This window comes from Talpa occidentalis, unplaced genomic scaffold (genome assembly GCF_014898055.3).
Source record: "Talpa occidentalis isolate TD23 unplaced genomic scaffold, MPIMG_talOcc4v2.1 talOcc4.7, whole genome shotgun sequence".
In the NCBI taxonomy this organism is placed as follows: domain Eukaryota; kingdom Metazoa; phylum Chordata; class Mammalia; order Eulipotyphla; family Talpidae; genus Talpa; species Talpa occidentalis.
In genome coordinates this window covers 135,823,790-135,837,094 of record NW_023605083.1, presented here as the reverse complement: position 1 = coordinate 135,837,094, position 13,305 = coordinate 135,823,790, and the positions used below count along the sequence as shown (strand labels likewise).

Below are 13,305 nucleotides of genomic sequence, written 5' to 3'. Positions count from 1 at the left end.
GGGCGTCGCCTCCCAGCCGGCGCCTCGGGTTTGCGGAGAGCCGCGCCCGCCGGAGGCCCCCGGGCAGACACGGGGCGGGGGGGCTGGGGGGCTGGGGGGCCGGCGGCGCGCCCGGCGGCGCCTCAGAACTCCCAGAGCGCGGCCCCGGCGGGCGCGGGGGCGTCGGCGCGCAGCAGCCCCGAGGCGTCGCCGCGCAGGTAGCGGCCGCAGCGCGCGCGGATGGCCAGGCGGCCGCGCGCCCGGAGCTCCAGGACGAAGTCCTCGCCGCGCTCGCCGTCGCTGCGCACCGCGCCGTGGCCGCCCGTGCGCCAGAAGCCGCCGCCGCCTGCGGGAGGGCGCGCTCAGCCCCGGCCGCCCCCCGGCCCCCCGGCCCCCCGGCCCCCCGCGCCCCCCGCGCCCCGCACCGCGGATCTGGTAGGCGCCGTCGCTGAAGCTCAGGGCGAAGACGTCGTAGGCCGAGCGGTTGGTGTCCAGCTGCGCCGAGCCCCGGCGCTGGCGCACGAAGCCGTCCAGGCCGCGCAGCACGAGCCCCGGCCGGTTGACGAGCTTCAGGGTGAACTCCTCGCCCTCCCCTGGCGGGAGAGGGGGCTGGGCGCCCTGCCACCGCCTGGGGTCCGGGGCCCCGCCTGCACCCGGATCTGCTGTCCTTGGCCGGCCGCCGCCAGCCCCGGCTTCCCCCGCGGGCAGCAGACGCGGGCCCTGGGGCCTCGCTGTCCTCGGGGGCCTGATGTGGGGGCGCCCTCCCCAGGCTGGCGGGCGGCGGCGCCGGGGAGGGGCTGGCTCCTGACAGGGCAGGGCAGGCCAGTCCACGGGCGGGGAGTGCTCACCCACGAAGTCGCTGACCGCAGCCAGCTGCCCGTTCCTCTTCATGCACACGTAGCGGCCGTTGCTGGCCTTGAGGGCCACGCGCCGGCCCCGCCACTCCACCTCAAACATGGTGCTGGCTGACCTGGGGGCAGGGCTGAGCACTCAGGGCCCGCCTTGCCCAGCTGCCTCGGGTCCGGGTCCACCCTCCAGGGGACACCCATCACCACGGAGGGCCGCCCCATGCCCGGCAGCCTGCCCGCTGGACTCGTGGCCTCCAGTGGAGGTGAGCCGCACGTGAGGGGGCGGGGAGCTTACACCTGTGTGGCTGTGGCCTGGATGCCCCCATGGGTGACCAGCGCCCAGTAGGCCCCAGTGCTGGAGTAGAAGGCGCACCGCCCGGTGTCCGGGTCCATCTGCATCATGAAGGTCTCGCAATCCAGCTCCTCGTCTTGGTTGGCGGAGACGTTGACCCCTGTGGGAGGACACGGGAGCCCTCGCGCCTCTCCCCAGCGGGGCGGCCCTGTGCCCGGGGGTCCCACCCAGGAGCCCGGGACCAGAGATGTGGGCGGCCCTTCCCAGAGAGCGGGCGGCCCACTTGCCCCCAGGGCCCCCCAGCCTCGAGGCGTGGGTCCCGCCCGCTGGCGCTTGCCCTGCTCTGGGCGCCTCCATGGGGAGCACGGCAGGTTCCTACGGCCCCCACTTGTGTGTGGGCTCCACCCGGCTCCTGGGAGGGGCCTCCACGCCCCGGTGGGTGGGCAGTGGGCAGGCTCTGGGGCTCCCGGCATCTTCCCACAAACCAAGTTTCTCCTTCCCTGGCCCCTCCACGTGGCCAGGGGGTCACGGCTCCCCGCGAGGCGGTGGGGACCAGAGCCCGGGGGGCCTGAAGGTCGAGGCCACACGGGCCACTCTGTCCGAAGCCCTTCCAGGCCGGCCCCCCGGCCACTGGCCACTGCCGGCAGGCGGGAAGCAGCCCTGCTGCCCGCACCACCTGCGCGCCCCCAGCCTGGGGTGCTGCCCGCCAGCCCTGCTCCGCCACAGCCCCACCCGGCACGGGCAGGCCCCCGGCGGGCGCGGCACTGCAGAGGGCGGGGCTGGAGGGGCCTGCAGGAGCCAGGCCTGGAGCTCGGCGCCGGCCCTGCCTCCGCTGCCCGCCCGGCCCTTCTCGCGCCTCTGCCTCTGGGTCCCGAGCTCGAGGCGGGGGAGGGGCGGAGCCCCCGCCAGTGCAGGCCTCCTGGGGTTCTCGGGGGTGCGAGTGAGTAAGAGAGGGTGCTCGTGGGGACGTCGTCCTGCTCTCAGAGGACACAGAGGAGCCGGTGTCCCCCCGCCTGTCCCCCTGTGAGGCTGGAGGGGCCCAGCCACAGCGTGACCACGAGGTCAGGCCGTCCCGGGAGAGCCGCTCGGGAGGAAGGGGGCGCGGGACGTGACGGGGGTCTGGGTCCAGACGGCGCCCCGCCCTGCCCCGCCGCCCCTCCGCCTCCAGACCGGGTTTTCTCGAGCCAGCGCAGGTCCTCGGGGCCCCAGCCAGCTGCAGGCCAGTTTTCTGTTACCTGCCGCCACGGACGGTGCCGCCTGCCAGTGGGCAGCGCCAGGTCAGCGAGGGCTGGGGCGGCTGGCAGAGCCCGGCTGCTCTGAACGGTGGGCGCAGAAGAACAATCAGCAGCCGGGCGCGGACCGTCACCCAGGGGGCGGGGATGACGCCCGCGGAGCCCCTCCCGGCCGCCGGGATCCGGGGTGCCCGCCGCCCCATCCATAGCGCCTTGCGGTCGCCCGGTGGGGTCAGTTCAGTGACCCCGGGCTAAGCGGGGGGGGGCGGGAGGCCAAGGGGTGGGGTAGTGCCGGCTTCTACCAAGGGCAGCAGCGCACGTCCTTCAGGCCAGTGGGGTCAGATGCAGAGTGGTCCGGGGGTGCGAACTGTCACTCAGCCCTGCTCGTCACCCCCAGCCCGTCACCACCTACCGCGCTCACTGCCAGGCCCGCCAGCACCATCTCTGCCACCCGAGGGAGAGTCCCCAGCCTCAGGCACACCCAGCTGGAGAGACCCGTTCCCTACTCCCGGGCCGCACGAGGGGGACAATGGTCGGTCAAGGAGAGGCCTGCCCTGCCCCACGCTCCCTCCCCAGAGTCCCGCAAAGCCCAGAAGGTGGGGTGCAGAGCGAGCCCCCTCCCCATGGCCACCACCACCCCCCGGAGGGCTGGGGCTGCCCTGGGCCCCTCCTGGCCCCGGCCCTCCAGCAGCCCCAGGCAGCTGGGACGACCCCCGTGGGGCCCCTCCGCCCCGGCCCTCGCCCCAGGCCCGCCGTCACCTTGGCGCACGGACACGTAGCGGCGGTTGGCGGCCAGCAGCGCCACCTGCGGGGGGCTCTCCTCCAGCGCGAACAGCTCGTCCTTGCCGGGCCGGGTGTTGCGCCCGGCCCTGAGCGTGCCGGCGGGCCCCACGGGCGCCAGGTAGTGGCCGTCGCAGTCCTTGAGGGCCAGCTTGCCGGCCTTGAGCTCCAGGGTGTAGCAGGCGCGGGCCTCGGGCTCCCGCACCAGCCGGCCGTCCTGGCGCAGGAAGCGGCCGTCGCAGCAGCGCAGGCAGTAGCGCCGGTCCCGGAAGGCGAGGGTGACCAGCGCGCCCACGCCCCAGGGCGCATCGCTGTCCGCCACCATCTCGTCGCCCTGGGGGCACAGGTGCGCGTAGCGCCGCCGGCTCTCGCTCCGCAGGTGCGCCTGCGGGTGGATGGCCAGGTGCACGGTCCACAGCTCGGCCGCGGAGATGGCCGTGGCGAAGCAGGACAGCCGGTCCTCCGCGCCGCCGAAGAAGCGCCCGTGGGGCTCCGACCGCAGCGCCCAGCGCCCGTCCGGCTGCGGCAGGACCAGGAAGCGGCAGTCCCGGCCCGGCCGCTCCGCCTCGCAGGCCACGCGCCCGTCCTCCCCGGCTGACAGGTAGCGCCCCAGGTGGCTGCTGCGGAGCAGCACGGCCGGGCCCTGCCCCGGGCTGGGCTCCAGCACCCACGTCTGCTTCCTCTTGAGGCCTGGCGCCGAGGCGTTGACCTTGAAGCCGAAGCTCTCGGCTGTCAGGTAGCGGTCGGCGTCGTTGAGGAGGCCGAACTGGATCTTCAGCGCCCGGTGCAGGCCGTTGCCGGGCATCTTCCGGCCGCGGGTCCCCGCAAGGGCTGGGGTGGCGCGCGCCCTCACCGCGGGCCCCCACCCCCGCCCGCCCGCGGCCTGGCTCTGCTCCGCTAGCCCTCGGCCCCCAGGCCTGCCGTGGGGTGGACCCGCCGGCCGCTCAGGCGCTGCCTCTGACCGTGGGGTGGGCCGGGGCGGCTCTTAGCGGCTGGCCGGCGGCGGAGCGAGCTCCGGCGGCTCAGGAGCCACCGGGTCCCGGGTCCCCCTGGGATTTCAGCCGCTCGGGACACCCCGACGGTTGGAGCTGGGCCGTGGGCTGGCCAGGGCCGACCCCGCTGCGTCCTTGCCGGCGCTCCCGGGCCCCTCCTGGCCCCTGGCCTCTCGCCCCCTCCCGCTGCGGCCCCCGCCCGCGCCCCCGCACGACTGACCGGCCACAGCCCGCTCGCCCTGCCCGTGGAAAACTCGTGGTGCGGCCGCAACCCGATCGCAGCCTCCGCCCTCAGCGGCCGCCAGACCCTCAGCCAGATCCAGTTACGCGTCTCTGGTTCCCACTGCCCGGCCTGGCGAGGCCCCCGCGCAAGTGGGCAGGCGGGCAGGCGGCTCACGCGGCGGCCACTGACGAGGGAGCCGCGGCGCCTGCAGAGCAGGAGGGTGACCGGCGGAGCGGCTGGCCCCGGCAGGAGGGCGGCCTGCTGAGCCCCGGACGCGCCGAGGTGAGCGGGGAGCGGCCCCCTGCGTGGCTGGGGCGGCCTGCCCGTCCCCGCGGGGTGGGGCACATGGGGAGCCCGCTCGGCGGAGAACGAGGCAGCAGGCCAGGGGGACGCCGCCACCCCCCCATCCCCTTGCGCCCCAGCCCAGCCGCCGGGAGCTGCCCACTGGACCATCTTCCCAAGACTGCCGTGGGTGCCCGGGACTGGCAGCCATCCTGCCTGTCCGTGCCCTGCACCTGCCGCGGGGGCTGGGAGCCAAGTCATGAAAGCAGAGCCGTCCGTGTGGGCCCCGCCAGCAGGCGCCTCCTCCTCAGCCCGTGCGTGACCTCACGCCTCCGGGGCACTGGGGCCAGGGCGCTCCAGAGTCCAGGCACCCTGTGGTCCTGACGCCTCGGCAGCACCCCCTCCCGCCCAGGGCAGGCAGACCTGAGCCTGATGCGTGGGCATCTGCTGGGAGCCAGCTGCTAACTGGACACGGGTGCATTGGGCAGCTAGGCGGCCGGCTACATGGCCCCTGGTCCCGATTCTCAGAGATGGAAAGAGAGGTCCGAGGAGGCCAAGGGGTCAGGGCCTGCCCTGTCAGCCGCCCCTCTGCTGGCTGTCGTGGACCTGGGGCAGGCGGGCAGGGGCAAGGCGTCTTCGGCCTCCAGGCCCAGGACGTGCCGACGCCAGGAGAGCAGCCCCCCACCACCGAGGGGGCCAGCGCAGGGTTGGGGGAGCGGCGCGCAGATCCCCGGGGCACGCGCATTTACAGGGAGCCAGCCGCGTGCGCGTCGGGCTGTGGGCTGGGCCAGGGACCGTGCGTCCACAAAACACGCCAGGCCCTGGAAACAGCCTCAGTGCTGAGGCGCATCCCCACCCCCAGTGCACGCTGGTGCCCACGTTGGCACTTATGTCCAGGGCCCGGGCACAGCTGGGCGGCCCTCAGGTCAGGCTGGTGCCCTCTGCACCCCACCCAGCCAGCAGCGTGACGGCCTCCCGGACAGAGCCGGGCCAGGGGACTCTGAGAGGTCAGCCCCATTGGGGGGAGGCAGTGCCCCTGTTGTCCCCCCAAGTGCCAGATGCTAGGGCATGGCCTCATTCTGGGCCTCCATGCTTCTGGCACACAGTAGGTGCTTAATAACTTCCCATGAACCTTGTGGGCGCTGGTTTGCGCGCCATGAGCCAAGTCTCCGCAGCTGGAGCTGACGGCGTGTGAGCATGTGCACGTGAGTGTGTGTGCAGTCCAGCCTGGGCAAGTGTGCCCACCCATTGCACACCTGTGCGAGGTGGTCACATGGCGGGGGCTGTGCCGAGCCAACCTCCCCAGGGAATGCTGAGTTCTGCCTGCTGCCCCCGCTGCCCGGCAGGGTGACCGCTATGCACTCCGGCCAAGGTGGTGGCCAGTCCCGGCTGTGTGCTGGGCACCTGGACCCAACACAGGCCCAGCCTGCTGCCCAGCTGCCGTCTTGACGGCTGGACTGGGCAGGGCGCCCGCGAGGGGCCATGGGGCAGCAGCTGTGGCCCTGCTCCGGGGAGTGACAGTGGGCACGGGCACGCCAGTGGGCCCTCTGACGGCAGCTGAGCCTGGAAGGTGGTGTCTCAGCTTGGCCCCCCGCCCCTCGCTGAGGGGCCACCTGGGGCCAGCAGATGGGGCTCTGAAGCCCCCCGGCCCCTGGCATCTGGCCGGAGCACTCTGGAAACTGCTCCTTCCCAGGGGCGGGGGGCACAGGCCTCCCCCCTCCCGGTGGGCCCTCTGAGGGAAGGACCCCTACCCATGCCTGTCTAGGCCGCCGCCCCCCAGCCCAGCCTGGACTCCTGCCAGCACGCTGCCTGCTGCTGTGGGGACCGGCCGGGCGGCTGAGGGCGGCTGGGGGTGGCCTGGGAACAACCCAGGCTGAGGCCCCACCTCTGAGCCCCGCCCAGGTCAGGTCCCCCCGCACAGGCCCTGCGGCCCCCTCCCCTGCAGGGCGGCTGGTCTCTGGGACCAGGAGCCCCTTGGCCCGGCCCCGCTGGCCGCTCCTCGGTGGGCACCCTGGCCCCAAGCTCCCAACCCCCGGAGGCCAGGGCTGCCCTTGCTGGACGCGGCCCAAAGTCCTGATTTCTGCTCCGTGTCCATCGGCTGCTCGCGGGCTGCTTGGCAGGAGCCAGGGCCACCCCTGGCATGTTCTGGACGTGGCCCGGGCCAGGGCACCCCATGAATTTTTCATGGCACAGCCCTGTGCTCCTCTCGGCTCCACTTACTGTGGCCGGCGGGCGGCGGGCACTGGCCACCGAGCCCACTCTGGCCTGGGGGTTTGCTGGAGGCCTGCAGGGGCTGGGGTGACTGGCCGCCCGGCCGGGCAGGGGGAGGGCAGCGCGGGGATGAACAGTGTGGGCAGGGGAGGAGGGGCAAAGGGAAGGAATATCAAGGAGTAAACAATAGCCAAGAAGAAGCCTCAGCGTGAGGACAGAAACGCAAGGGACGACAGCAGTGACGCGGCTGCCAGCCACCCAGGGCCTGAAGCCACCCGCCAGGAGGGCTCCGGGGCGCCGGGGGGAGTGCCGGGGGGGGGGGCTGAGCGCGTTCCCAAGAATGCCATCCCAGACCAGTGAGCTCCAGGTCCCAGGCGGCCGCGGTACAGGCCAGGGGGCTCCCCCACCAAGCAGGGGCCATCTGCGCATCCCGCGGGGTCGGCCCCTGCCCCTGCCCCGCTGGCCCCCCTTCCAAAGGGGAGGACAGAGTTGGGGAGACTGGACTGAGGGGTTCGCCGGAGCGCTCAGGCCCCCTGGAGGTGCTGGTGGGTGGGGGCTGTTCCCGGGGGGTCCCCACACCTGCCCGGCCCCGCCCCGTGCTTGCTGTCCTGGTGGCCCGCGGCCCTCAGGCTGGCCCCGCAGCCCCCCCCAAGCGCGCGGGCCGGGAAGTGGGAGGGACTTGCTGCCACCGGCCATGGGGGTGGCCGAGGCCCACCCATAGGTGCCAGCACCATCCTCCCTGTCGCGTGGCCCTGACCCCTTGGCCTCCTCGGACCTCTCCTCCCATCTCTGAGAATCGGGACCAGGGGCCATGCGGCCGGCCACCTAGCTGCCCCACGCGCCCGCGTCCACTCAGCAGCTGGCACCCAGCAGATGCCCACGCATCGGGCTCAGGTCTGCCTGCCGTGGAGGCCTGCAGGGAGGCCTCAGGAGCTGCCCTCTGCCTCCAGACGGGAGGTGCCCTGGGCCCTGGACGCAGGCGGGGCCCGAGGCTGGCCTGCTCCGGCCCCCACGCCGCCTCTGCCTGCATCAGCGCCGCTGAGGTCACCGGCCGCTCCCAAGCCGCTCCCAAGCCCCGGTGGCTGACTCTGTGGCCAGCAGCAGCCGGCAGTGGCCTCGGGGCCTTGTCCCCGCTGGGGAGCGCGCGCCCCTCGGGGCGGAGGGGCGGCAGGAGCGGGGCCTGGCTGCGGCCGCAGGGCCCCCCCTGGTGGCCCGCCCGGGAAGCTGCCCGTGGCCACTACTCCCTGGCCCCCCAGCATGAGTGCTGAGTGGGCCCCACCCCGGCGATTGCCAGAGCCGCCCCAGGCATGGGCGGGGGTGCCGGCTGCCGGACTCCCGGGCTCTGACCCTGTCGTCTCGGGCCCATCTTCTAGAGACACTGAGGCACAGAGATGGCCCAGACCCAGGTTCCGGGAGCCGTCACGCGGGAGACACCCTCGACGAATGCCGGGCTAGGGCTGGGGGGGGCAGCGGGCCCGGCGACCCTGCACCTGAGCCCCAGACTGCACACAGCGGCGTCTGCACCCTGGGTCAGCTCGGCTGCGGCACTGAGGCCTGTGCCCGGCAGAGGCGGGTCCTCGCGGCCTGGCACCGGGCGCTTCTGGCCACATTGATGGCTCTGCAGGGATGGGGCTAGTGCAGGAGGGGGCTTGGCCTCGGGGTGTGCCCCCAGGCAGCTGGCCAGTCAGTGCCTGCTGTCTGCGCTGGCATAACCAGGGCCCTGCTGGGTACCAGAGCAGGGACAGAAGCCCATGGCCTTGACCTTGTCCTTTGACTTGAATCTCAGAGTCAGCCAGGCCACATCCGTAGGAACCTTCTCTGGACGGCAGTCCTGGGGACCACTGTCCATAGACAGAGCTGCCCAGCCCCTCAAGGTACTGGACGTTAGGTCTGGGAATGACCATCTGGGTCACATCTGTCCACAAGGCTGCAGGGCATGAGCAGCAGCAGGGCAGCTTCAGTTTTCTTTAGGTTCTTTTTTTTTTTTAAGATTTATTTATTTATCTATACGAGCACTGGGTACAGTTAGAAGCGCGGGAGGGTGAGAGGATCCACCAGAGCCAGAGCGGGGAGCAGAGCAGGCAGAAGGACCGAAGGACACTGCTGAGGGGAGCAGCGGGCGGCAGGAGAGGTCTGCGCGCCATGCGGGACCCTCACCCGGCGGCTGGGGACCGAACTTGGGTTCTTTTTTTCCTAAGATTTATTTCTTTATGCACACAAGAGCTGGGTGCAGGCCAGAGGTGTGGGGGGTGAGAGGACTCCCCAGGGACAGAGTGGGGAGCAGAACAGGTGGATCCACTGAAACCCACTGCTGAGGGGAACAGTGGGGAGACAGGAGGGGTCTGCTATGCCCTGGGGTGAGGTCACTCCCTGGCTGGAGATTGAACTCGTGCCGCAGAGGCTGGCGATAGCTCCAGAGCGCTGTGTCTGACTCCTGCGCCCGGGGGGGCCAGTCCTTAGGTTCTTTTTTTTTTTTTTTTTTTTGTGGGACCCTCACCGGGGAATGAACCGGCGCTGCAGAGGCTGCGGGCAGCCCCGCAGCCCAGCGCTCAACCGCTGCGCCACCAGGGGAGGTGCAGGTCTTACGTTCTTTTAAGGAAACACAGTTTTAGGGGTACAGGGAGGCGGCATCCGGGGCTGGGCCAGCCTCACGCCTGCTACGCAGCCCAGCTTCGTGCTCAGCGTCCATGGGGAGCCGCCCGCGGCGCTGCTTGGTTCCAGGGTCATCCCCGCAGCCGGCGTTGCGTTTGGAGGGAGGGGATGGCAGAGGCCAAGGCCAGGGCGGGGCCTCCTCACAAGTGCCGACTGCCAGCTGGACAGTCCCCCTGGCCGGGCGGCAGGCAGGGGCCATGGACCTGCTGTGGAGCCGACCCGGCTCCCGGGGAGCAGAGGGCGGGGCGGGGCGGGGACAGGCCCGTGGGTGTGGGACACCCGGGGAGTCCAGGGACGGGGGTGGGGGTGGGGGGGTGGGGGGGTGGGGGGAGTCCAGGGCCGGGGGAGTCCAGGGCCGGGGGGGGGAGTCCAGGGGTGGGGGGAGTCCAGGGCCAGGGGAGTCCAGGGGCGGGGGGGAGTCCAGAGGCGGGGTAGTCCAGGGCCGTGGGAGTCCAGGGACGGGGGGGGGGGGGGGGGGGTGTGTGTGAGTCCAGGGGGGGGGGGGGGGGAGTCCAGGGGCGGGGGGGAGTCCAGGGCCAGGGGAGTTCAGGGGCGGGGGGGAGTCCAGGGCCGGGGAAGTCCAGAGGCGGGGTAGTCCAGGGCCGTGGGAGTCCAGGGACGGGGGGGGGGGGGGGGGGGGTTTGAGTCCAGGGGCGGGGGGGGGGGAGTCCAGGGGTGGGGGGGGAGTCCAGGGCCAGGGGAGTCCAGGGGCGGGGGGGAGTCCAGGGCCGGGGAAGTCCAGAGGCGGGGTAGTCCAGGGCCGTGGGAGTCCAGGGACGGGGGGGGGGGGTTTGAGTCCAGGGGCGGGGGGGGGGAGTCCAGGGGTGGGGGGGGAGTCCAGGGCCAGGGGAGTCCAGGGGCGGGGGGGAGTCCAGGGCCGGGGAAGTCCAGAGGCGGGGTAGTCCAGGGCCGTGGGAGTCCAGGGACGGGGGGGGGGGGGGGGGGGGGGGGGGGGGGTGAGTCCAGGGCGGGGGGGGGGGGAGTCCAGGGCCAGGGGAGTCCAGGGGCGGGGGGGAGTCCAGGGCCGGGGGAGTCCAGAGGCGGGGTAGTCCAGGGCCGTGGGAGTCCAGGGACGGGGGGGGGGGGGTTTGAGTCCAGGGGCGGGGGGGGGGGGGGGGAGTCCAGGGGTGGGGGGGGAGTCCAGGGCCAGGGGAGTCCAGGGGCGGGGGGGAGTCCAGGGCCGGGGAAGTCCAGAGGCGGGGTAGTCCAGGGCCGTGGGAGTCCAGGGACGGGGGGGGGGGGGGGGGGGGAGTCCAGGGGCGGGGGGGGGGAGTCCAGGGCCAGGGGAGTCCAGGGGCGGGGGGGAGTCCAGGGCCGGGGGAGTCCAGAGGCGGGGTAGTCCAGGGCCGTGGGAGTCCAGGGACGGGGGGTCGGGGGGAGTCCAGGGGCGGGGTGGAGTCCAGGGCCAGGGGAGTCCAGAGGCGGGGGAGTCCAGGGACGGGGGAGTCCAGGGACGGGGGGAGTCCAGGGACGGAGGGGGGAGTCCAGGGCCGGGGAGTCCAGGGGCCGGGACGGGGCCGGGGCCAGGAGGTGGGCGCCCCGCCGCCCCGAACCCGGGTCCTGTTTTCTCCACCACAAAGGGGCTGGAGGTGAGGCGCGCCGCCCGGGTCACAGGACGAGGACAGACCTGGCCTCCGCGCGCCCCGCGCCTCCGCCCCCGGGCGGCCGCCCCCCGCTCCCGGGAGGCCAGGCGCCCCCGGCCGGGCTCCGCGCCCGCGCCCGGGGCGACCTCGGCGGGCGGCGCCGGCCCCGCCCCGCCACGCCCCGGGCCGGGCCGCCCCGCGCCCCACCTGGGCCCGCCCGGCTCCCGCCGCCCAGGTGCGCCGGGGACGTCGCCCGCTCCGGCCCCCCGGCCCCGCGCCGCCCCCGCCCCGGCCCGGCGGCCAATCGGCGGCCTCCGTGACTAAATAAGGCGAGGCGCGCCCCGCGCCCCCGCCCCCGCCCCCCGCCCGCGCTGACTCAGGCCGGGGCGCCGGCCGGGATCCCCAAAGACGGACGCGCCTCTCACCTGCGCCCGCACCTGGCCCGGCCCCGCCGGCCGCCCCGCCCCCGCCGGCGGCCGGCCCGGGGGGAGCCCCGGGAATCCCGGGGTCCCGGCCTGCGGGGGGCAGGGAGCGCGGGGCGGGGCGGGTCCGCTGTGCCAGGCGCCGACCCGGAGCCCCCGCCCGGCCGCCCAGACAAAGGGGCGCGCGGGAGCCGGAGCCCGAGCGGGCGCGGCGCGGGCCGGGGAGGCCCCGGGAGGCCCCGCCCCGCTGCCCCGGGGGGTGGGGCCCGCGCCGGACCCGCTGCAGGTGCTCCCTGCGCCCCGGGAAATCCGGGACGGGGCGCCCCGCGGGGCCTGGCGGCCAGCGCCCCCCGGGCAAGGCCTCGGCGCCTGGGCGCTGCCGGCCGCGGGGGAGCGGGGCGCCCCCCCACCCCCGCCGCGGATGCGGCACCAGCTGAGCTTCCGGCCCTCGGGGCCCCGCCCCCCGCCCCCCCCGCCAGGTGCGCGGAGGACCGCGGCCCCCGAAGGGGCGCCTCCCCGGCCCCCGCCCCTGGCCCCGGCTCCCGCGGCCCTCGAGCCCCCGCCCTGCCCCCCCGCACCCGAAACGCGGGCGCCAGCAGGTGCGGCGGGCCCTGCGGGGCCTCCAGCGCGGGCGCGGGTCCACTTGGGGACCCCCACCCGGGAGGACCCAAAGGCCAGGGCGGCCGGCGCCAGCAGGGAGGGTCTGGGCTCCGCGCCCCACGGCAGAGGCGTGGGGGGCGCGGCCGGGGTCGCAGCCCGCTCCAGCCCCGACCCCTCCCCGGCGCAGGGGCGGGTCCCGGGTCCCGGGGTGCAGCTGGGGTGCCGTCCCGCCTCGGCCGTGCCCGCGGCCCAGGGACACTGACGCGAGACAAAGCCCCGCCGCCCCCGCGGGGGCCCGCCGCGGGGACAGTCCGGCCCAAGTTTCGGGGGGCGCCAGGCGCCCGGGGGGTGGACGCGGCCTGTCCTGCCGCCGCGAGGAAGGGCCGGGCCAGCGGCCCCCGGGTGGGCGGCGCGGTCGGGGCTGTGCTGGGGGGCGGGTCTCTGCTCCCGGGGCTCGCCCGATCGCGGGGCCCAGAGCGCCCCCTGGGCGGCCCGCGGGCCCCCCGCCCGGCACCGGCTCCCGGCACCGGCTCCTCTGCCGCGCCGCGCGGGAGCCAAGCCCCCGGTGGGGTCGAGCCTCCGGGCCGCACCCCGACTCGGGGCGCAGCGCAGCCGCGGGCCGGGCGGTTTCGGGGTGCAGCCGGTCTCCCCGCCCCGCGGCGCGCGGCCCCGCCACTCGAGTCCCGGCGACCCCCGGGGTTCGCGGCCGCTCCGAGCGCGCGGACGCGGGGGCGGCGCGGGCGGGGCCGTTGGGGGCGGCGCGGGCGGGGGGCGGGGCCGGGCGCGGGGCCCCACGTGCCCCGGCCGGGCGGGCCAATGGGCGCCCGGCATTCGGAAAGATCGCCATATATGGGCAAGTTCTGGGGCCGCGCGCGCCGCCGGGCCGCGCGCGCCCCCCGCTCTCGCTTAAATAGTGGCGGGGGAGGCCGCGGTCGCCCTCACTCGCCGCCGCCGGCCCGCGCTCCGCGTCTCCCGCCGCCCTCGCCGCCGCCGCCGCCTCCGCCCCGCTCCCGCGGCCGCCGCCTCCGCCGGTAAGGGCCCGCGCCCCGCGCCCCCCCGCCCGCCCGCCGCTCCCCGGGCGCCCCCCGCCCGCCCGCCGCGCCCCGGGCGCCCCGGGACCCGGGACCAGGGGCGGGGGGGCCCCGGGGCCGCCGGCCGGCCGGCCCGGCCGCGCCCGCCCCTGACCCGCGCCGGCCCCTGCCCCGCCCG

General features: G+C 75.4%; 1 protein-coding gene across 2 annotated transcripts; it reads right to left on the bottom strand.

Moving 5' to 3' along the window:
- Positions 1-122: 122 nt before the first annotated feature.
- FSCN2 (fascin actin-bundling protein 2, retinal) lies at positions 123-3,936 on the bottom strand. Of its 2 annotated transcripts, none has more exons than XM_037492486.1 (5): positions 3,111-3,936; positions 1,123-1,279; positions 828-949; positions 405-626; positions 123-325 (listed from the first exon to the last, which is right to left on the bottom strand). In XM_037492486.1, the coding sequence occupies exons 1-5, from the start codon at positions 3,934-3,936 to the stop codon at positions 123-125; spliced, it is 1,530 nt and encodes a 509-aa protein (XP_037348383.1). The 2 variants fall into 2 exon arrangements, with proteins under 2 accessions (XP_037348383.1, XP_037348384.1); XM_037492487.1 differs by having other exon boundaries at positions 405-572.
- Positions 3,937-13,305: the final 9,369 nt, after the last annotated feature.

What these genes read in the sequence shown, in the direction of transcription:
- FSCN2 (XM_037492486.1), bottom strand. Translation starts at nt 3,936, where the DNA reads ATGCCCGGCAACGGCCTGCACCGGGCGCTGAAGATCCAGTTCGGCCTC. An exon ending in CAGGCCACAGCCACACAGGT is followed by an intron (nt 950 to 1,122) that starts GTAAGCTCCCCG and finishes CCCTGCCCCCAG; the next exon opens with GTCAGCCAGCACCATGTTTG. An exon ending in TGCGGTCAGCGACTTCGTGG is followed by an intron (nt 627 to 827) that starts GTGAGCACTCCC and finishes ATCCGGGTGCAG; the next exon opens with GCGGGGCCCCGGACCCCAGG.